The sequence below is a fragment of the Alosa pseudoharengus genome, unplaced genomic scaffold (assembly GCF_046254945.1).
Source record: "Alosa pseudoharengus isolate Yale_2024_CS ecotype anadromous, Long Island Sound unplaced genomic scaffold, YU_APseudo_1.1 YU_APseudo_1.1_scf_8, whole genome shotgun sequence".
Taxonomy (NCBI): Eukaryota; Metazoa; Chordata; class Actinopteri; order Clupeiformes; family Clupeidae; genus Alosa; species Alosa pseudoharengus.
Genome location: NW_027468870.1, coordinates 30,114,794 through 30,135,728, shown reverse-complemented (window position 1 = coordinate 30,135,728; position 20,935 = coordinate 30,114,794). Strand labels below are relative to the sequence as shown.

Below are 20,935 nucleotides of genomic sequence, written 5' to 3'. Positions count from 1 at the left end.
GGAGCTGTATTAATATAAAACGATGATGACATAGTATGCTGCAGATCTAAACTGAGCCAAACTGAATGTATCCTTTCAGGATGTCTGCAGTATGTCAAAGTATACTCCGAGTGGCGCCATTTACCCATTTTATTCTTTACCAAATACGTGCCCACCCCTTCATTTAGTATTCAATAGCAAATCCATATTATACATGGACAGGGCTTTGCATCCGATGTAACGCTACTTTCCTTTAGAAAATACGCGTTCGTTGGTCCTCAGCGAGGATATATCGTGTGAAGACGATTTTGTAATAAAACAATGAAGAAATTCGAAGGGATTTCACATTTCCGTGCTGCGTTCTGGATGGCATTACTTGCTGCATTTGTGCGCATTTGTACTGGCGATCTGAGTTATTCCGTGCCAGAGGAGATGAAGAAAGGACCAGTTGTTGGAAATATTGCAAAGGACCTTGGTCTCAGTATCAAAGGACTTTCCGATCGCAAGGCCCGAATAGAAATTGAAAGAAATGGCCGTCGGTTTTTTGATCTACAGGGAGGTGAACTGGTTATTGCAGAAATAATAGACCGCGAGGAGCTATGCGGGTCAAAGCCATCGTGCTCGTTAAATTATGAGCTAGTTTTGGAGAACCCTTTGGAATCACATCGGATTACACTGCAGATTGTGGACATAAATGACAATCCTCCTCGTTTTCCGAACAGTGAAATCAAACTCGAAATTGGGGAATGGGTCAGTAAAGGCGCACGTTTCCCCTTGGATGAGGCGCACGATTCGGATATAGGGCCAAACGGAATTCAAAGCTATTCGTTAGAGAGGAACGAGCATTTTACCCTTGATGTGCAGTCTAATTCGGATGGAGGTAAATATGGCGAATTGGTTTTGGACAAAGAACTTGATCGGGAACAGCAGCAAGAGGTGACTTTATTGCTTACTGCTAGTGATGGAGGCTCTCCCCGTCAATCAGGCACAGCTGTTATTCATGTTATGGTTCTTGATGTAAACGATAATCGACCAGAATTCAGCCAAAAGGTTTACAAAGCCAGTTTACCTGAAAATTCTCACGTAGGTACTGTGGTAGTTAGTGTAAGTGCCACCGATGCAGATGAAGGAGCAAATGGAGATGTCACTTATGAATTCAGTCGCATTTCTGATAAAGCAGCTAGACTGTTCTCTATCGATAAAGTAACTGGAGAGATCAAAGTGAGTGGCCCAATAGACTATGAGGACAAATATGAGTATGAATTAAGAGTTCAGGCAAAAGATGGCGCAGGGTTGGCTTCTCAGGCAAAAGTTGATATAGATATTACTGATGTTAATGACAATGCACCTGAGATATACATCAAATCACTTAATGTGCCGATTCCTGAAAATGCACCCCCTGGAGCAGAGGTGGGGATTATTAATGTTCAGGATAAGGATGATGAGGGAAACCGACAGGTTCGCTGCTCCATTCAGCAGAATGTTCCATTTAAATTAAGTCCATCAATTAAAAACTATTACACTCTAGTTACTACAGAAGAGCTAGACCGTGAACTTACAGGAGAATACAATGTAACAATTACAGCTACTGATGAAGGCTCTCCACCATTGTCTTCCTCCAAGACTATCCATCTCTCAGTATCAGATGTGAATGACAACCCCCCTGTATTTGCAGAGCAGTCCTACAGCGCATATGTGACTGAGAACAACAAGCCTGACTCCTCTGTCTGTTCTGTTACTGCGAGAGACCCAGACTGGAGACAGAATGGCACAGTGTTCTACTCTCTGTTGCCCAGTGAGGTCAATGGTGTTGCGGTCTCCTCATATGTATCCATTAATGGAGACACAGGGGTGATCCATGCTGTGAGGGCCTTTGACTATGAGCAGTTCAGAAGCTTCAAAGTTCAGGTTGTAGCCAGAGACAATGGTTCTCCTCCACTCAGCAGCAACGTGACTGTGAGTGTGTTCATAACAGATGAGAATGATAACTCTCCTCAGATATTATACCCTACTCCAGAAGGAAACTCCTTCATGACTGAGATGGTTCCTAAAGCTGCTCTTTCTGGCTCGCTGGTCTCCAAAGTGATCGCTGTTGATGCTGACTCTGGACAGAACGCGTGGCTGTCGTATCAGATCGTGAAGTCCACTGATCCGGGACTTTTCACTATTGGTCTCCACAGTGGAGAGATCAGGGCTCAGAGGGACATTTCTGAATCTGACAGCATGAAGCAGAACCTTGTGATCTCAGTGAAAGATAACGGACAGCCCTCTCTCTCTACAACCTGTGCCGTATATTTACTCATCTCTGATAACTTGGCTGAAGTTCCTGAACTGAAAGACATGTCTTATGAGGAGAGCAATTCTAAACTCACATCTTATCTGATCATTGCTCTAGTGTCTGTTTCCACATTTTTCCTCACTTTCATTATTTTGATTGTGGCCATACGGATTTGCCACAGGAGAAAGCCCAGACTGCTGTTTGATGGAGCAGTAGCCATTCCCAGTGCATATTTACCTCCCAACTATGCAGATGTTGATGGAACTGGAACTCTCCGTTGTGCTTATAACTATGACGCCTATATGACAACAGGGTCACGTACCAGTGACTTCAAGTTTGTTACATCCTACAATGACAACACACTGCCTTCTGGTACCACTCTGAAGAGGAGTCCAGGAGACAACAGTGACTGTCTGAAGTTCACTTCACTTGACTTCCCTGAGAATGGCTCTAAATGCTCCACTCTGGTAAATTATTTAAATATTTGATAAAACATATTTTATAATTATAGCTTTTGATTGACAGGTGTCATTTTTACACACGTCTTTCCAAGGTGTTTCCATGACATTCAAGCAATTGTTGAATTTCCATACATGTTCTCCCTTCATTAGAAGATTATTCTAAATTCTGCTGGGTATCGTGTGATTCAAAGGTTTTGCCATACATTTGGTTTGGTTGCTAGTTAATGTGTTGTAGTAGGCTTTGCTGATATTGTTTGAATGGGCATTTCCATATAGTTGGCAACCTCAGCATATTTTTGAGAGGTAATTGTTGATTTAACTGAACAAAAATAGAATGCTACATAGTCTCTGTTATAAGTACTTTGCATTGCTGTTTGGGACTCACTCAATGCATTGTGAGTAGGTGATTGTTTGTGTGCTATGGAATATGCATTCATGAAAGTGATTCACTTAACATTGCGGTAATGTCAGCAGTCTGGAAGCTGTTTATTGGTGTCTACATGTGTTAGTATTTCAGGCTGTAGAAAACCGCCTGGGGATTTATATCTCATTTTATTTTCTGCCTGTGTAGCCTAATTATGTTTTCTAAAAAACAATCATGACTGATTGGAAGTAATGCTGACCCAGTTTGGCACAGCAAAGCTGTATGTGTAGTGTGATTGATTAAGTGTGAACTAATAATGGATGTCTCAATTAACAATATTATATAAGTCAATTCATTCATTCCCTTCCATCTGAAAGAAACCAAAAGGAGAACTAAGCAGCATGCTGCTGTTATGATACAGATTTGAACTTGGCTGATTTATCAGACCTTGTCAAGTCTGTTACAAGGGATTCCTCTCCATTTAGAGGGCCCAATAATTATTTCAAAACAAGTAGGCCTATACCCAACTGCATTAATAGAACATATAAAAATACCTTTTTGTGTCTTGTGTATGAACAAATAGTGTAACTACAGCAGTCATCTGTCTAGGTCGCTAGGACTAGAGTTCCACGCTGTGGGCATCTTTGTAGGTGCAGTACTCCAAAAAATACTCAGAGCGGCACTATTTACCTATTTTAGCCATTTACAAGGGTATTCTACACCCCTTCATTTAATATTACAATACAGAGTGGAGACTACGCGCTATCCATGAAAGCAACGACAAGGTGAAAAGCAATGGTGTGGTAGTGCTGCGCTAAAAATATTTACAAAGACATCTTATGTTATATGTTACGTTTAAATACATTGGTATAGATTTTGTTTGCTTCTGAACGGGAGGACTACGGAGAAAATGTTTTGTGATAGCATGATGAAGAAATCCGAAAGGAATATTCATTTTCGTACGGTGTTCTGGATTACGTGTGTTGCAGTGTTTTTTCGCACTTGTAATGGCGATCTGAGCTATTCTGTGCCAGAAGAAATGAAGAAAGGGACGGTGTTTGGCAATATAGCAAAGGATCTGGGTCTCGGTACTAAACGACTATCGGATCGCAAAGCTCGAATAGACATAGAAGGGAATGGCAAACGTTTTTGCGATCTTCAGGGAGGCGAACTGGTTATTGCAGAGAGAATAGACCGCGAGGAGCTCTGTGGTTCGAAACCATCATGTACATTAAATTACGAGATAGTTTTGGAGAACCCGTTTGAGTTGCATCAAATTATTCTACAGATTGAGGATATAAATGACAACTCACCTCGCTTTCCGAAAAATGAAATCAAACTGGAAATCAGGGAATCTGCCGATAAGGGTGAACGTTTCCGTTTGGATGAAGCGCATGATTCCGACGTGGGGCGAAACGGATTACAGGCCTATTCCTTGGAGAAGAATGATTATTTTATTTTAGCAGTGAATTCTCATTTGAATGGACGAAAGTATAGCGAATTGGTTTTAGAGAAAGAACTTGACCGGGAGCAGCAGCAGGAGTTGACTTTGTTGCTCACTGCTAGTGATGGAGGATCTCCACAAAGGTCTGGAACAGCAGTCATACGTGTTATTGTGCTTGATGCAAATGATAATCATCCAGTATTCGGTGAAACCGTTTATAAAACCAGTCTACCCGAAAACTCTCCTGTGGGCACAGTGGTTGTGACTGTAAGTGCTACAGATGCAGATGAAGGAGCAAATGGAGAAGTCACCTATGAATTTAGTCATATATCTGACAAAGCAGCTAGACTGTTCTCTATTGATGAAGTAACTGGAGAAGTAAAAGTCATTGGAACAATAGACTATGAGGACAGGTCTGAGTATGAGTTATGGGTCCAGGCAAAGGATGGTGCAGGGTTGGCCTCTAATGCCAAAGTTGATATAGAGATCACAGATGTAAATGACAATGCACCTGTGATATCTATTAAATCACTTAATGTGCCTATTCCTGAGAATGTAGCTCCTGGGACAGAAATAGGGATAATTAATGTTCAGGATAAAGATACAGGGGGAAACAGACAGGTTCGGTGTTCCATTCAGCAGAATGTTCCATTTAAATTAAATCCCTCATTTAAAAACTACTACACACTAGTTACTACAGCTGAATTAGACCGTGAAGTTGCAGATGATTTTAATGTAACAATCATCGCTACAGATGAAGGCTCTCCCCCTCTCTCTTCTACTAAGACAATACACCTTTCTGTATCTGATGTAAATGACAATGCCCCTGTATTTGCAGAGCTATCCTACAGCGCATATGTGACTGAGAATAACAAGCCTGGCTCCTCTGTCTGTTCTGTTACTGCGAGAGACCCAGACTGGAGACAGAATGGCACAGTGTTCTACTCTCTGTTGCCCAGTGAGGTCAATGGTGTTCCGGTCTCCTCATATGTATCCATTAATGGAGACACAGGGGTAATCCATGCTGTGAGGGCCTTTGACTATGAGCAGTTCAGAAGCTTCAAAGTTCAGGTTGTAGCCAGAGACAATGGTTCTCCTCCACTCAGCAGCAACGTGACTGTGAGTGTGTTCATAACAGATGAGAATGATAACTCTCCTCAGATATTATACCCTACTCCAGAAGGAAACTCCTTCATGACTGAGATGGTTCCTAAAGCTGCTCTTTCTGGCTCGCTGGTCTCCAAAGTGATCGCTGTTGATGCTGACTCTGGACAGAACGCGTGGCTGTCGTATCAGATCGTGAAGTCGACTGATCCGGGACTTTTCACTATTGGTCTCCACAGTGGAGAGATCAGGGCTCAGAGGGACATTTCTGAATCTGACAGCATGAAGCAGAACCTTGTGATCTCAGTGAAAGATAACGGACAGCCCTCTCTCTCTACAACCTGTGCCGTATATTTACTCATCTCTGATAACTTGGCTGAAGTTCCTGAACTGAAAGACATGTCTTATGAGGAGAGCAATTCTAAACTCACATCTTATCTGATCATTGCTCTGGTGTCTGTTTCTACCTTTTTCCTCACTTTTATTATCTTGATCATTGCTGTGAGATTGTGTCACAGGAGAAAGCCCAGACTGCTGTTTGATGGAGCAGTAGCCATTCCCAGTGCATATTTACCTCCCAACTATGCAGATGTTGATGGAACTGGAACTCTCCGTAGTGCTTATAACTATGATGCCTATATGACAACAGGGTCACGTACCAGTGACTTCAAGTTTGTAACATCCTACAATGACAACACCATGCCTTCTTGCACCACTATGAAGAGGAGTCCAGGAGACAACAGTGACTGTCTGAACTTCTCTTCCCTTGACTTCACTGAGAATGGATCTAAATGCTCCACTCTGGTAAATAATTGAAATATCTTTCTTGTTAGAATTATGTTAGAAATACGTTTGAAGGCGTTATCTTAATGTGTTTTGGCAAGTTAATTGTTCATTTATACTGGAAGCTATAGAAACTATGTGTTTCTTCTATTTCATACATTTTAACCCGGAGAGAACATTTATGCTTGAAGCCTCTTCAGATAATATTAGAATTGATGTTTGCCAGGACATAACATCCATAACACATACATAACATTTTATCAATGTTTAGGCTGTGTCAGAGAAGCATAATTTTGATTATGTCTTCTAAGTACTGTGAGTAGGAGGCAGTTAACACATTTTGGAATATAGATTTGTGATGGAGATGTGTTTAATATTTTAGAATAGTTCATCAGACTAAAAGGCCATGCATGTTGGAATAACTTCAACTCCAACTTCAATAATTGTGTTTGTATCCCACTTTTTCTTGATCTATATTGTTTATTGTTTGGTTTGTATATCCTTTGATGACTTGATTAGTGCAGTTGCTCTTGCACTCTTTTTGAAGAATCTCTAGGGTATGTGATGATAGCCATGGTTTTATTTCAGTTACCATAATAGCTGGTTTGATTTGCATTCAGAGATGATCTTATGGAAAGAACCCCATGCCAATCGTGAGATATGGGTGAAGGGTATGTGATGATGTGGGGCTATTTTAATTCCAAAGGCCAAGGGAACTTTATCAGGGGGATAGTATTCTGGATCCATGAAATAACTCACCTTAAAAAATAAAATCCTGCCTGCCTCAGTGGGAATTTAACATAGGGGTTTGTATACTGATGCCCCCTGCATTTTAAGAAAGGGCATTTATTTATTTACAATACATTATTTATTCTGAGAAAATTGGTGTCCCTAAAGGTTGGATTTTCCCCTCATTTTTTAATTAAGGCATTAAGATCAGTTTCCAAAATTTAATTTTTTAAATTCCTCTTTTTATTTAACTTTAGCATGGCTGTGTAAACTTTGTCCCATGTTAATACTTTAGACAGCATGTCTGCAATCAGGAATCACATCCCAATTGACCTTTTCCTGAATGTGTAGATTTTAGGAACTCCAGGTATGATTGGCAGTAATGCTGAAAGCTAAAACTGTTTCGAAAAGTAATGCATATTCATATTTAGCAATTGTGTGATTAAATAATGCAATACATTAGTTGAAGTATGTGATAATTGTTCATGGTATGCAGCAGGGGATTGGATTGTCATTAGTTTAGGACGGTTGAAGTTAAAGGATGGACCACTACAGCCTTTCCAAACTACAGTAGCACACTTAAAATCAACCAAAAAGAGTTGCTTTAGACAACCATCACAATGCAAAATCAATGTGCTTGCATGTGAGTGTTTGTGTGTTTCTCTCTGTTTAAATAAATCAGACCTATAATTACAGTAGTAGTATTTAGGATTTCCCACACAGGAAAATGGTGTCACTCTGAGGGTTCTTTCGATGCAGTATGCAGTATGCCAGAACTACACAGAGTGGCGCCATTTACACATTTTAGTCAGTTACAAACGCGTCCACACCCCTTGATTTAATATTATAATTCAGAGTTAAGGCTACCCATGAACGCGACACACGCAGCAAAAAGCTTTTGTATGGTAGCCTAACACCGAACTTTTCATTTTAGAAGTAACATATATTTTAGTTGCGTGACACAGCTTGTTTGATATTATATTGCATCATCATAAATAGTGAATTTTGTGGCAACAAGATGAAGGAATCTAAGGGAATTTCGCATTTTCATGCTGGGTTCTGGACCGCATTCATTGTTGTGTTTTTGTGCACTTGTAATGGCGATATCACGTATTCCGTGCCAGAGGAAATGAAGAAAGGGACGGTGTTTGGCAATATAGCAAAGGATCTTAGTCTCAGTGTTAAAGGTCTATCGGATCGCAAAGCTCGAATAGATATGGAAGGAAATGGCCGACGTTTTTTTGATCTACAGGGAGGACAACTGGCTATTGCAGAAATAATTGACCGCGAGGAGCTGTGCGGATCAAAGCCGTCATGCTCTTTAAACTACGAATTAGTTTTGGAGAACCCGTTGGAATTGCATCAGATTGCACTGCAGATTGAGGATATAAATGACAACCCACCTCGTTTCCCGAAGAATGAGATCAAACTGGAAATCAGGGAATCGGCCGTTAAGGGTTCACGTTTCCCTTTGGATGAGGCGCACGATCCCGACGTGGGGCGAAACGGAATACAGACCTATTCCCTTGAGAAAAATGATTATTTTCGCATAGATGTGAATTCGCATTCGAATGGTCGAAAATACGGTGAATTGGTTTTAAATAAAGAGCTTGATCGTGAAAAGCAGCAGCAGGTGACATTGTTGCTTACTGCTAATGACGGAGGCTCGCCACAAAGGTCTGGTACTGCGGTCATACGTGTTATTGTCCTTGATGCAAACGATAATCTTCCTGTATTCAGTGAAACCGTTTATAAAGTTAGGCTACCTGAAAATTCTCCGTTAGGTACTGTGGTTGTGACTGTAAGTGCTACTGACGCTGATGAGGGGGCTAATGGAGAGATTACATATGAATTTAGTCACATATCTGATAAAGAAGCTAGACTTTTCTCTATTAATGAGGTGACTGGAGAAATCAATGTGATAGGAACAGTAGACTTTGAGGACAAAAATGAGTATGAATTATGGGTTAAGGCAAAAGATGGTGCAGGGTTGGCATCCAACGCCAAAGTTGATGTAGAGATCACAGACGTTAATGACAATGCTCCAGTGATATACATCAAATCACTTAATGTGCCAATCCCTGAAAATGTAGCCCAAGGAAGTGAGATAGGGATTATTAATGTTCAGGATAATGATACAGGGGGAAATAAACAGATCCGTTGTTCCATTCAGCAGAATGTCCCTTTTAAATTAAATCCATCTATTAAAAACTATTACACACTAGTTACAACCGCTGAATTGGACCGAGAACTTATAAGTGATTATAATGTAACAATTACAGCTACTGATGAAGGCTCACCACCATTGTCTTCCTCCAAGACAATCCATCTCTCTGTCTCTGATGTAAATGATAACCCTCCTGTATTTGAACATCAGTCCTACAGCGCATATGTGACTGAGAATAACAAGCCGTACTCCTCTGTCTGTTCTGTTACTGCGAGAGACCCAGACTGGAGACAGAATGGCACAGTGTTCTACTCTCTGTTGCCCAGTGAGGTCAATGGTGTTCCGGTCTCCTCATATGTATCCATTAATGGAGACACAGGGGTGATCCATGCTGTGAGGCCCTTTGACTATGAGCAGTTCAGAAGCTTCAAAGTTCAGGTTGTAGCCAGAGACAATGGTTCTCCTCCACTCAGCAGCAACGTGACTGTGAGTGTGTTCATAACAGATGAGAATGATAACTCTCCTCAGATATTATACCCTACTCCAGAAGGAAACTCCTTCATGACTGAGATGGTTCCTAAAGCTGCTCTTTCTGGCTCGCTGGTGTCCAAAGTGATCGCTGTTGATGCTGACTCTGGACAGAACGCGTGGCTGTCGTATCAGATCGTGAAGTCCACTGATCCGGGACTTTTCACTATTGGTCTCCACAGTGGAGAGATCAGGGCTCAGAGGGACATTTCTGAATCTGACAGCATGAAGCAGAACCTTGTGATCTCAGTGAAAGATAACGGACAGCCCTCTCTCTCTACAACCTGTGCCGTATATTTACTCATCTCTGATAACTTGGCTGAAGTTCCTGAACTGAAAGACATGTCTTATGAGGAGAGCAATTCTAAACTCACATCTTATCTGATCATTGCTCTCGTGTCTGTTTCCACTTTTTTCCTCACTTTTATTATCTTGATCATTGCAGTAAGATTGTGTCACAGGAGAAAGCCCAGACTGCTGTTTGATGGAGCAGTAGCCATTCCCAGTGCATATTTACCTCCCAACTATGCAGATGTTGATGGAACTGGAACTCTCCGTAGTGCTTATAACTATGATGCCTATATGACAACAGGGTCACGTACCAGTGACTTCAAGTTTGTAACATCCTACAATGACAACACTCTGCCTTCTGGCACCACTCTGAAGAGGAGTCCAGCAGACAACAGTGACTGTCTGAACTTCACTTCTCTTGACTTCCCTGATAATGGATCTAAATGCTCCACTCTGGTAAACCCATTTTAAGATCGTTTTTGACTTGCTTACTTATTTGATCCCAATTCTCTTAAATGGCATTGTTTTCAATTATATTTCAATTATATTTTCTACAGTTAAATGAGTACATGAGTACATCAGCTAGAGATTTTGCCTCCTTTTGAAGGTGCCTTGTGAAGGTGTTTTTGCTTTTTTGTGTTTGTGCTTTTTTTCAAGTTACCCTGTGAATAATATATGTACGTATTCATTATAAACATTCATTTTTTTGGCTTTACTCAAATGAACATATCCATAATAAGTGTGTGGATTGTTTGAATACAACAGCAGTGAGTTTGTTCCTTTTGTCCACATTTCCACTTCCATACCCATGCAATATTGAAGTGAGTTGAAGGCTAATTTGAGAAGTCATTTTATTTTATCTTAACCCTTAAAGGTGTAGGTTTTTGAACGTTCTAAGTTCCGCAACAATTGAAGGTTCTAAAATTCTATGTTGAATTCAATGAACCCAGATATTCTTTAGAACGTTCATTTCTAAACATTCCCGTCACACCGGTGTGACGGTACTCCTTTAAGGGCTAAATGTTGAATGCTACAAGGTTAAGGGAGCACTCTAAACTAATGGTGTAGTGGCTGTTTTCAGTACTGTAGTAGACGCATCATTGCACTGGCCTTGAAAACACTCTTCTCACCAGTGTCACACTTAAGAAAACTAAATTGAAACCAAATTAAACATTTGTGGAAAATGTTTTTACAAACATGGATTCCCCAGTTGACAATCTCTATAATGGCCTTGTGAATGTGAAATAATGCTTTAATTGGAGATTTTGTACATATACATCCTGTATTGGAGATTGTGTACATATACATCCTGTATGAACGTTTCCTGATTTCTTTTATTGGTAGCGTGGCTTGATTTAACTGCACAGTGAATATTTTGTGCGCCAGAGATATCTCCTATCTTTATTCTTGAATTATGTTTCATGGAGCCGTACCACCCCTTACTCTGTTCTGCCGCTGCTATTTTCTATCTTTCCTTCGCACTCTTCTGCAAAGTAACGTTTCAATTGCTAAACGTGATATTCTTACGCGTACAGTTTCAGCACCACGCTTGTGGACAGCGACCGGTTGTCTGTTCTGTTGTGAAACATTTGACTGTGCGGCTTGTTGGCTTTTTACAACTTTAGTCTTGTTTTTTTAATACTTACAGTGCCAAACAACAAGTGCATAATATAAAGGCATCTTGTTACTGTGAGAAAAAGGCTCGTGTCGTGTGTGTATGTGCGTGCGCGCGGAACTCCATGTTGCAGCTTCTATGTTCATCACAGCATAAAGACATGAATAAATGGTCAGTATCCACTTAAAGTAAACAATATTTATGAAGCCGACCCTAACTCATATAATCCTTGCAGTCCTGTTTTTTTTTCTGGGATATTAATATGATATACAATTTAAAGGTTATTCTTTAACCAGTGAGAGATTCAGTTCAGTTTATTTCTATAGCCTGCAATTCGGGTTTAGTACTCAGAGTGTCGCCCTTGGCTAGTCTTTCTTTTTAACAGCAGCCTGCCTCCCACTACATTAATATTAATACTGCGATTATATCCAGAAAGGCTGGTCTCTGAAAACCTTAGGAGGAGACCGTCTATTATATAGAAGCTCGTCGTAAACATTGATAGTTTTCAATTGAATTGGATGTTTTGTTTATTTCTTCAGAGACACATTACACGTTGATGTCATGGGACTTAACAAGGTTTTCTCGTCGTGGATTTTTAATTTGGCATGGATCTTTGTCTCTCTTCATGTATGTCATGGCGACTTGAGCTATTCGGTTCCAGAGGAGATGAAGAAAGGATATGTGGTTGGAAATATAGCGAAGGATCTTGGGCTTGATGCAAAGGGTCTTTCTTACCGCGAGTCTCGTTTGGATACAGAGGACAATGACAAACGCTTTTGCGACATAAATCAACAAACTGGCGAAATCTTTATCATTGATAGAATTGATCGCGAGGAACTCTGCGGATCTAAAATATCTTGCAATCTGAAATACGAACTTGTATTAGAAAATCCACTCGAACTACATCAAGTATCTCTCCACATTGAAGACATAAATGACAACTCACCTGTTTTTCCAAAGGATAAGATCAAACTAGAAATAGCAGAATCTGCAGATAAAGGTGCAAGATTTCCTTTAGATGAGGCACATGACGCTGATGTAGGCCGAAACGGTATACAGAGCTACTCGTTGGAGAAGAATGACCATTTTACGCTAGCTGTGCATTCCAATTCTGATGGTGGAAAATACAGTGAATTGATTTTAGATAAAGAGCTGGATCGTGAGCAACAGCAGGAACTAGCTCTGCTGCTCACTGTTACTGACGGGGGTACACCGCAGAGATCTGGGACAGTCTCCGTACATGTCACTGTTTTGGATGCTAACGATAATTTGCCAGTCTTCACTCAGCAAATATATGAGGCGAATCTTCTTGAAAACTCACCTTTAGGCACTGTAATTGTTACAATTAGTGCAACAGATGCAGACGAAGGAGCAAATGGCGAGATTACATATGAATTCAATCGTATATCTGATAAAGCAGCCAGGCTCTTTTCAATAGATAGAGTAAGTGGAGAAATTAAAGTAACTGGACCCATTGACTTTGAAGAAAAAAGGGAACATGAAATACGTGTTCAGGCAAAAGATGGTGCTGGACTAGCCTCTACTGCCAAGGTTGTTATAAATATTGTGGATGTCAATGACAATGCGCCAGTTATATTTCTGAAGTCATTCAAGAATCATGTTTTGGAACATGCTTTGCCTGGCACAGAGGTGGGCATGATATATGTGCAAGATAAGGATTCAGAGGGGAATAAACAGGTCCGTTGCACTATTCAGCAAAATGTGCCATTTAAATTAACTCCATCTATTAAGAATTATTGCTCACTAGTTACCACAGCGGAACTTGATCGTGAACTTGTCAGTGATTATAATATTACTATTATGGCTACTGATGAAGGCACTCCACCACTGTCTTCTTCCAAAACAATACATCTGAGTGTATCTGATATCAATGATAACCCCCCTGTATTTGAGGAGCAGTTCTACAGCGCATATGTGACTGAGAATAACAAGCCTGGCTCCTCTGTCTGTTCTGTTACTGCGAGAGACCCAGACTGGAGACAGAATGGCACAGTGTTCTACTCTCTGTTGCCCAGTGAGGTCAATGGTGTTCCGGTCTCCTCATATGTATCCATTAATGGAGACACAGGGGTGATCCATGCTCTGAGGGCCTTTGACTATGAGCAGTTCAGAAGCTTCAAAGTTCAGGTTGTAGCCAGAGACAATGGTTCTCCTCCACTCAGCAGCAACGTGACTGTGAGTGTGTTCATAACAGATGAGAATGATAACTCTCCTCAGATATTATACCCTACTCCAGAAGGAAACTCCTTCATGACTGAGATGGTTCCTAAAGCTGCTCTTTCTGGCTCGCTGGTCTCCAAAGTGATCGCTGTTGATGCTGACTCTGGACAGAACGCGTGGCTGTCGTATCAGATCGTGAAGTCGACTGATCCGGGACTTTTCACTATTGGTCTCCACAGTGGAGAGATCAGGGCTCAGAGGGACATTTCTGAATCTGACAGCATGAAGCAGAACCTTGTGATCTCAGTGAAAGATAACGGACAGCCCTCTCTCTCTACAACCTGTGCCGTATATTTACTCATCTCTGATAACTTGGCTGAAGTTCCTGAGCTGAAAGACATGTCTTATGAGGAGAGCAATTCTAAACTCACATCTTATCTGATCATTGCTCTGGTGTCTGTTTCCACATTTTCCCTCACTTTCATCATTCTCATTGTAGCCATAAGGATTTGCCACAGGAGAAAGCCCAGACTGCTGTTTGATGGAGCAGTAGCCATTCCCAGTGCATATTTACCTCCTAACTATGCAGATGTTGATGGAACTGGAACTCTCCATAGTGCTTATAACTATGACGCCTATATGACCACAGGGTCACGTACCAGTGACTTCAAGTTTGTTACATCCTACAATGACAACACTCTGCCTTCTGGCACCACTCTGAAGAGGAATCCAGGAGACAATGGTGACTGTCTGAACTTCTCTTCCCTTGACTTCACTGAGAATGGATCTAAATACTCCACCCTGGTAAAGTTTAATATTTGTTTTGTGTCTGTGCTTTCTCTTTATCACTTTATCCGAAGGAAGTTAATGTGCAATGTTTGCTGTCCTTTCAAGCACAATCTTTCAGTTTAACTTTGTAGCTACTCCATTTCCAGACTTGTTTTCCTTTTTGGTGAAATGTGCCGATATCACAGTTTGTTTCCTTCCCTATGATATAGGCTTATCTTTAGTTTCTTTGCATTTTCAGGAATATCTAAATACTCAGAGATATTTGACTTGTTTGTTCATTTCATATTAGCTGTGATTGTCTATAATAATGCCATTGCCTTCAGCCTTGTGGGTTTATGACATGTGGTTCTTGCTGTTTTAGGTTTCTTCAGTGTTGTTGCTTTGTTTTTAGAAAGGAGAGTGTGTGATCCAATGGCTTTTCAGTATTTTAGGGAGACTGTTCTCCCTAAAATGATTTTATTTAATATCATAAAACATTTGTGAAATCACTGAATTATATTCATGGGATCATGGAGTATCGTGAAAGTGAATGTGGAAACATTTGCTCATATTTTCAGAAAAACATTCTATCCTATTACATGCAAACACTTAAACACATTCAAACACAGTTTTATAACTTGTTTTCCTTGTTGAGAAATAAGCAGTACTTTGTTGAGAAAAATATTCTTTGGGGTTTCCTGTGATTAACACTTATCCTTCTAGAATTTCCAAATTAGTAGCCATAAGGGTAGAAACATAACAGACTTAACTGTGAAAGTTATTAGATTCTATATTATTTTAATTGGTGATGAGTTGGAGGCTTTGTTGATATATTTATCAGGAAATGGGGATGGTTTGGCATGTATTTAACCTCATTCATTGTTTACATGGACATTGAGTATCCTGGTTATGATCGCATTTTTACGTTTTCAGATTTTGTGTTTGCGCATGTGAACATCATATCCCGATTTCAGAACCATGGACAAGCCCTTATCCCAGTTTTGAGAAATCCGGCTATGCTAGCAGGCATAGGCTCAGCCTACTCCAAAAGAACCAGATTTCTCTGTGTTCATGTAAACACCATATTCAGAAAGAATATGATAGAATTGAGAATGAGTCTCACAACTGGGATACTAAAGTGTACATTTAAACACAGAACTCTATTGTGTGTTTTAACAAAACTGGGCAAACAAACAAAAACAACAAAACACTTCACACACAGTGTAAGACTACTGTGACTTCATAGTTGTAAATTGTTTATTAAATGTGTTGCTAGTTTTCCTGTATGCAAAGAAATATTCATTCATTTCCTTTTTCCTTTGCTCTTTGAGAAAAACAACTACTAATCTTGTATGTCTCATCCACTGCCCGTTGTGTGTAGGGGGATATGGGTATGCCCAGGAAGGTACATACTGTAGGATAGTGAAAAGGATAACATTGTGGTAATGCAACATTTCATCAGACTGAAAGACTATGGTTGAAAAAGTATAGTAGCCTAGTTCTCTGTTTTAGTAGTGCCTATCTATCAATCTTTGTGTCTGTCTGTCTGTCTGTCTGTCTGTCTGTCTGTTTGTCTTTCTTGTCTCATGTTTTTAAATTGTAAAATGTAGTCTACCTAAGTACCAACCACTTAAAACTTGTTGTATCAGATGTTATGTATATTTATAGATGATTTCAAACTGCACCAGCAGTTGTATACAATTGGGGCAATCTTGGGTAATGCAGGGTTCCCACAGGTCATGGAATTTTGGAAAATCTATTCCAGACTGAAAGTCAAGGAGTTATATCATTTTGGGGGCAAAGTCATGGAATATCAGGGAATTTTGTTTCCTAGGGTTAGGGTCAGTTTAAAATGTACTTGCCAAAATACATTAACAGCAAATATATTTCCACTCAGAATTGGTGTATATCTGGTTATTAGCTTTACTGCTTGCTTGAGTAGTTAGCCCAACTTTAAAAAAGTAAAAGATTCTTGAATGCTACACGAATGTTCTGAAATCTTTGGTCGGTATATATTGTACCCTTCATTATATAGGTCATGGAAATTCAGGGGTTTTTTTTGTCAAGGAAAGTCAGGGAAAAGTCATGGAATTTTACATTTCGCTTAGAGTGGGAACCCTGGTAATGTTATTCTTTAAAAGCATAATTTAAGATAGGCAGTGATACTAAAACAGTTTGGCACAGAGATAGATTTTGTGCACATTATAACTTGCGTCAACTATGACTTGTACATGTTCAACCGGATTTTGTTTTAAAAAGAGAACCTGTGGCAAAATTACACTGTATTTTAAGGTCATTGCCGTTTTTTGTGGGCTTGCCTGGAAACACCATGTCTAGCAGGGAAGGGTATTCAGATGCATCGAAGCTTCCAACTACAGCACTTCAAAAACGGTTAGCCCAAATGCATCAAATAAAAAGGTCTAGCCTACTACATGCAGTCATAACAAGATTATATAGTATAACTTTTTATTTCTGGAGCTCTAGTAATATAAAACTATGATGAAATAGTATGTTGCAGATCTAAACTGAGTCAAACTGAATGCATCCTTTCAGGATGTCTGCAGTATGTCAAAGTGTACTCCGAGTGGCGCCATTTACCCATTTTATTCTTTACCAAATACGTGCCCACCCCTTCATTTAGTATTCAATAGCAAATCCATATTATACATGGGCACAACATATGTAACGCTACTTTCCATTAGAAAATACGCTTTCGTTGGTCTTCAGCGAAGATATAAGGTGTGAAGACGATTTTGTGATAAAACAATGAAGCAATTCGAAGGGATTTCACATTTCCGTGCTGCGTTCTGCATGGCATTATTTGCATTTGTGCGCATTTGTAGTGGCGATCTGAGCTATTCCGTACCAGAGGAGATGAAGAAAAGATCAGTAGTTGGAAATATTGCAAAGGACCTTGGTCTTAGTATCAAAGGACTTTCCGATCGCAAGGCTCGAATAGAAATAGAAAGAAATGGCCGTCGTTTTTTTGATCTACAGGGAGGTGAACTGGTTATTGCAGAAAGAATAGACCGCGAAGAGCTGTGCGGATCAAAGCCGTCGTGCTCGTTAAATTATGAATTAGTTTTGGAGAACCCTTTGGAATTGCACCGGATTAACTTGCAGATTGTGGACATAAATGACAATGCACCTCGTTTTCAGAAGAGTGAGATCAAACTGGAAATCAGGGAATCTGCCCATAAAGGCGAGCGTTTTCCCTTGGATGAGGCGCACGATTCGGATGTTGGAGCAAACGGAATTCAAAGCTACTCATTAGAAAAGAACGAACATTTTACCCTTGATGTGCAGTCTAATTCGGATGGAGGTAAATATGGCGAATTGGTTTTGGACAAAGAACTTGATCGGGAACAGCAGCAAGAGGTGACTGTGTTGCTTACAGCCAGTGATGGAGGCTCTCCCCGTAGATCAGGCACATCCGTTATTCATGTTATTGTCCTTGATGCCAACGATAATCGACCAGTATTCAGCCAACATGTTTACAAAGCCAGTCTACCTGAAAATTCACACTTAGGTACAGTGGTAGTTACTGTAAGTGCCACTGATGCAGATGAAGGAGCAAACGGAGAGGTGACTTATGAATTCAGTCGCATATCTGACAAAGCAGCCAGACTTTTTTCTATTGATGAAGTGACTGGAGAGATCAAAGTGAGTGGCTCAATAGACTATGAGGATAAATATGAATATGAATTAAGAGTTCAGGCAAAGGATGGTGCAGGGTTGGCATCACATTCCAAAGTTGAAATAGAGATCACAGATGTAAATGATAATGCACCTGAGATATATATCAAATCACTTAATGTGCCTATTCCTGAAAATGTAGCCCCAGGAACAGAGGTGGGGATTATTAATGTTCAGGATAAAGATGATGAGGGAAAAAACAAGGTTCGCTGCTCCATTCAGCAGAATGTTCCATTTAAATTAAATCCATCTATTAAAAACTACTACACACTAGTTACTACAGAAGAACTGGACCGTGAACTTACAGGAGAATACAATGTAACAATTACAGCTACTGATGAAGGATCACCACCATTGTCTTCCTCCAAGACAATCCATCTCTCTGTGTCAGATGTGAACGATAACCCTCCTGTATTTGCAGAGCACTCCTACATTGCATATGTGACTGAGAATAACAAGCCTGGCTCCTCTGTCTGTTCTGTTACTGCGAGAGACCCAGACTGGAGACAGAATGGCACAGTTTTCTACTCTCTGTTGCCCAGTGAGGTCAATGGTGTTCCGGTCTCCTCATATGTATCCATTAATGGAGACACAGGGGTGATCCATGCTCTGAGGGCCTTTGACTATGAGCAGTTCAGAAGCTTCAAAGTTCAGGTTGTAGCCAGAGACAATGGTTCTCCTCCACTCAGCAGCAACGTGACTGTGAGTGTGTTCATAACAGATGAGAATGATAACTCTCCTCAGATATTATACCCTACTCCAGAAGGAAACTCCTTCATGACTGAGATGGTTCCTAAAGCTGCTCTTTCTGGCTCGCTGGTCTCCAAAGTGATCGCTGTTGATGCTGACTCTGGACAGAACGCGTGGCTGTCGTATCAGATCGTGAAGTCCACTGATCCGGGAGTTTTCACTATTGGTCTCCACAGTGGAGAGATCAGGGCTCAGAGGGACATTTCTGAATCTGACAGCATGAAGCAGAACCTTGTGATCTCAGTGAAAGATAACGGACAGCCCTCTCTCTCTACAACCTGTGCCGTATATTTACTCATCTCTGATAACTTGGCTGAAGTTCCTGAACTGAAAGACATGTCTTATGAGGAGAGCAATTCTAAACTCACATCTTATCTGATCATTGCTCTGGTGTCTGTTTCCACATTTTTCATCACTTTCATCATTCTCATTGTGGCCATAAGGATTTGCCACAGGAGAAAGCCCAGACTGCTGTTTGATGGAGCAGTAGCCATTCCCAGTGCATATTTACCTCCTAACTATGCAGATGTTGATGGAACTGGAACTCTCCATAGTGCGTACAACTATGACGCCTATATGACCACAGGGTCACGTACCAGTGACTTCAAGTTTGTAACATCCTACAATGACAACACTCTGCCTTCTGGCACCACTCTGAAGAGGAGTCCAGGAGACAACAGTGACTGTCTGAACTTCACTTCACTTGACTTCCCTGAGAATGGATCTAAGTATTCCACTCTGGTAAATATGTATTGAAATATTCTACATGTTTCTTAATTACAGCTTTTTAAAATAAGTTTTCACTTCCTAAGGAACTAGTAGAAGTCACTATTTCCTTTCACTTTCCTTTTCGTCCAAACTCTTTGCATTATAAACAAACAACTGAATTTCAAATATGTTTACCTAAATAAGAACTGAGAATGAGAACTAAAGATTTTTCTATGCTAAGTACATTTTTCATTTCTTCTGATGGATCTTAGCTGAAAGACTAAAGATTGACACTTTTCACTAATGGGTTGATGTTGTAGGCCTTGCCAGTGTTGATGAAATGGGTTCAGATTTATCTTCTTTATTCTGCCGCAGCATAGTATCATGTGTTCATATTTGATTTAACCCATCAAATCAGAGACTATGTAGTTTTTCTTTTGCTATCCTGCCGGCTCAGAAAGAAAGCTATTCAGAAAGAAATCGTTGTCTGTGCTAAAAGATTCCTCAGACAATATCGGACGTCAGTGAAAGAGTACCAAATGGTTGTGTGATGCCATGTTTTTCTACTGTCTGTGCAAGATGTTCTTTCACCTCTTTGCATAAATACGTAGGAGATTGTTGGAGGAGAGTGTTGGTGTGCACTCTGCAGTTTGAATACACATTCATGTCAGTAATGGGTTTACCTTTGTGGTAACCTAATAGATTGTCAGACTGGAAGACCATGTATGTTGGAGTAGGCAGTACAGTCTGACATGCCTGACACGTGGTTGATATTTCACTTTCTTGAAACTGAAGTGTATCTGTGTAGTCTATCTGTCCGTTTGTTAATCTGTACAGCTCTATTGATTTGTCGTTGTCTGCCTGTCTATTTGTATTGTCCAGAAATACTTCATCAGAGCAATTCTCTTTGTTTTCTTACACTCTTTTTGGGAATGCTCCATGTCTTTCTTTCTAGCAGTTGGTTTAGAGTGTTTTAGATGGCGTTCTACTGTTTTCTGTTTATGTTAGTATTTCAGACAGCAGTTATCTATGCAGTGGAATAACATGTCTTTTAATTTTTTTCTGATGGCAGATTCTGATTTTGTTTTT

General features: G+C 40.3%; 4 protein-coding genes across 4 annotated transcripts; all 4 read left to right on the top strand.

Moving 5' to 3' along the window:
• The first annotated feature begins 300 nt into the window (after positions 1-300).
• On the top strand, positions 301-6,446 carry LOC143112681 (protocadherin beta-15-like). Its single transcript, XM_076274952.1, has 3 exons — positions 301-2,724; positions 3,666-3,732; positions 5,365-6,446. The coding sequence occupies exons 1-3, from the start codon at positions 301-303 to the stop codon at positions 6,444-6,446; spliced, it is 3,573 nt and encodes a 1,190-aa protein (XP_076131067.1).
• Positions 6,447-8,160: 1,714 nt separating this feature from the next.
• On the top strand, positions 8,161-10,599 carry LOC143112680 (protocadherin beta-16-like). Its single transcript, XM_076274951.1, has one exon. It carries the CDS (start codon positions 8,161-8,163, stop codon positions 10,597-10,599), a length of 2,439 nt encoding a protein of 812 aa, XP_076131066.1.
• Positions 10,600-12,251: 1,652 nt separating this feature from the next.
• LOC143112679 (protocadherin gamma-A12-like) lies at positions 12,252-15,008 on the top strand. The gene is made up of 2 exons (XM_076274950.1): positions 12,252-14,728; positions 15,003-15,008. Exons 1-2 carry the CDS (start codon positions 12,305-12,307, stop codon positions 15,006-15,008), a joined length of 2,430 nt encoding a protein of 809 aa, XP_076131065.1. The 5' UTR covers positions 12,252-12,304.
• Positions 15,009-17,458: 2,450 nt separating this feature from the next.
• On the top strand, positions 17,459-19,894 carry LOC143112677 (protocadherin beta-16-like). Its single transcript, XM_076274949.1, has one exon. The coding sequence runs from the start codon at positions 17,459-17,461 to the stop codon at positions 19,892-19,894; it is 2,436 nt and encodes an 811-aa protein (XP_076131064.1).
• Positions 19,895-20,935: the final 1,041 nt, after the last annotated feature.

Excerpts from the sequence above, each read along its gene's own strand:
- LOC143112681 (XM_076274952.1), top strand. The coding sequence starts at position 301 with ATGAAGAAATTCGAAGGGATTTCACATTTCCGTGCTGCGTTCTGGATG. Across the intron at positions 2,725-3,665 it reads GCTCTAAATGCTCCACTCTG|TGTAACTACAGCAGTCATCT; the intron begins GTAAATTATTTA and ends ATGAACAAATAG. Across the intron at positions 3,733-5,364 it reads CGCTGTGGGCATCTTTGTAG|AGCTATCCTACAGCGCATAT; the intron begins GTGCAGTACTCC and ends CTGTATTTGCAG.
- LOC143112680 (XM_076274951.1), top strand. The coding sequence starts at position 8,161 with ATGAAGGAATCTAAGGGAATTTCGCATTTTCATGCTGGGTTCTGGACC.
- LOC143112679 (XM_076274950.1), top strand. The coding sequence starts at position 12,305 with ATGGGACTTAACAAGGTTTTCTCGTCGTGGATTTTTAATTTGGCATGG.
- LOC143112677 (XM_076274949.1), top strand. The coding sequence starts at position 17,459 with ATGAAGCAATTCGAAGGGATTTCACATTTCCGTGCTGCGTTCTGCATG.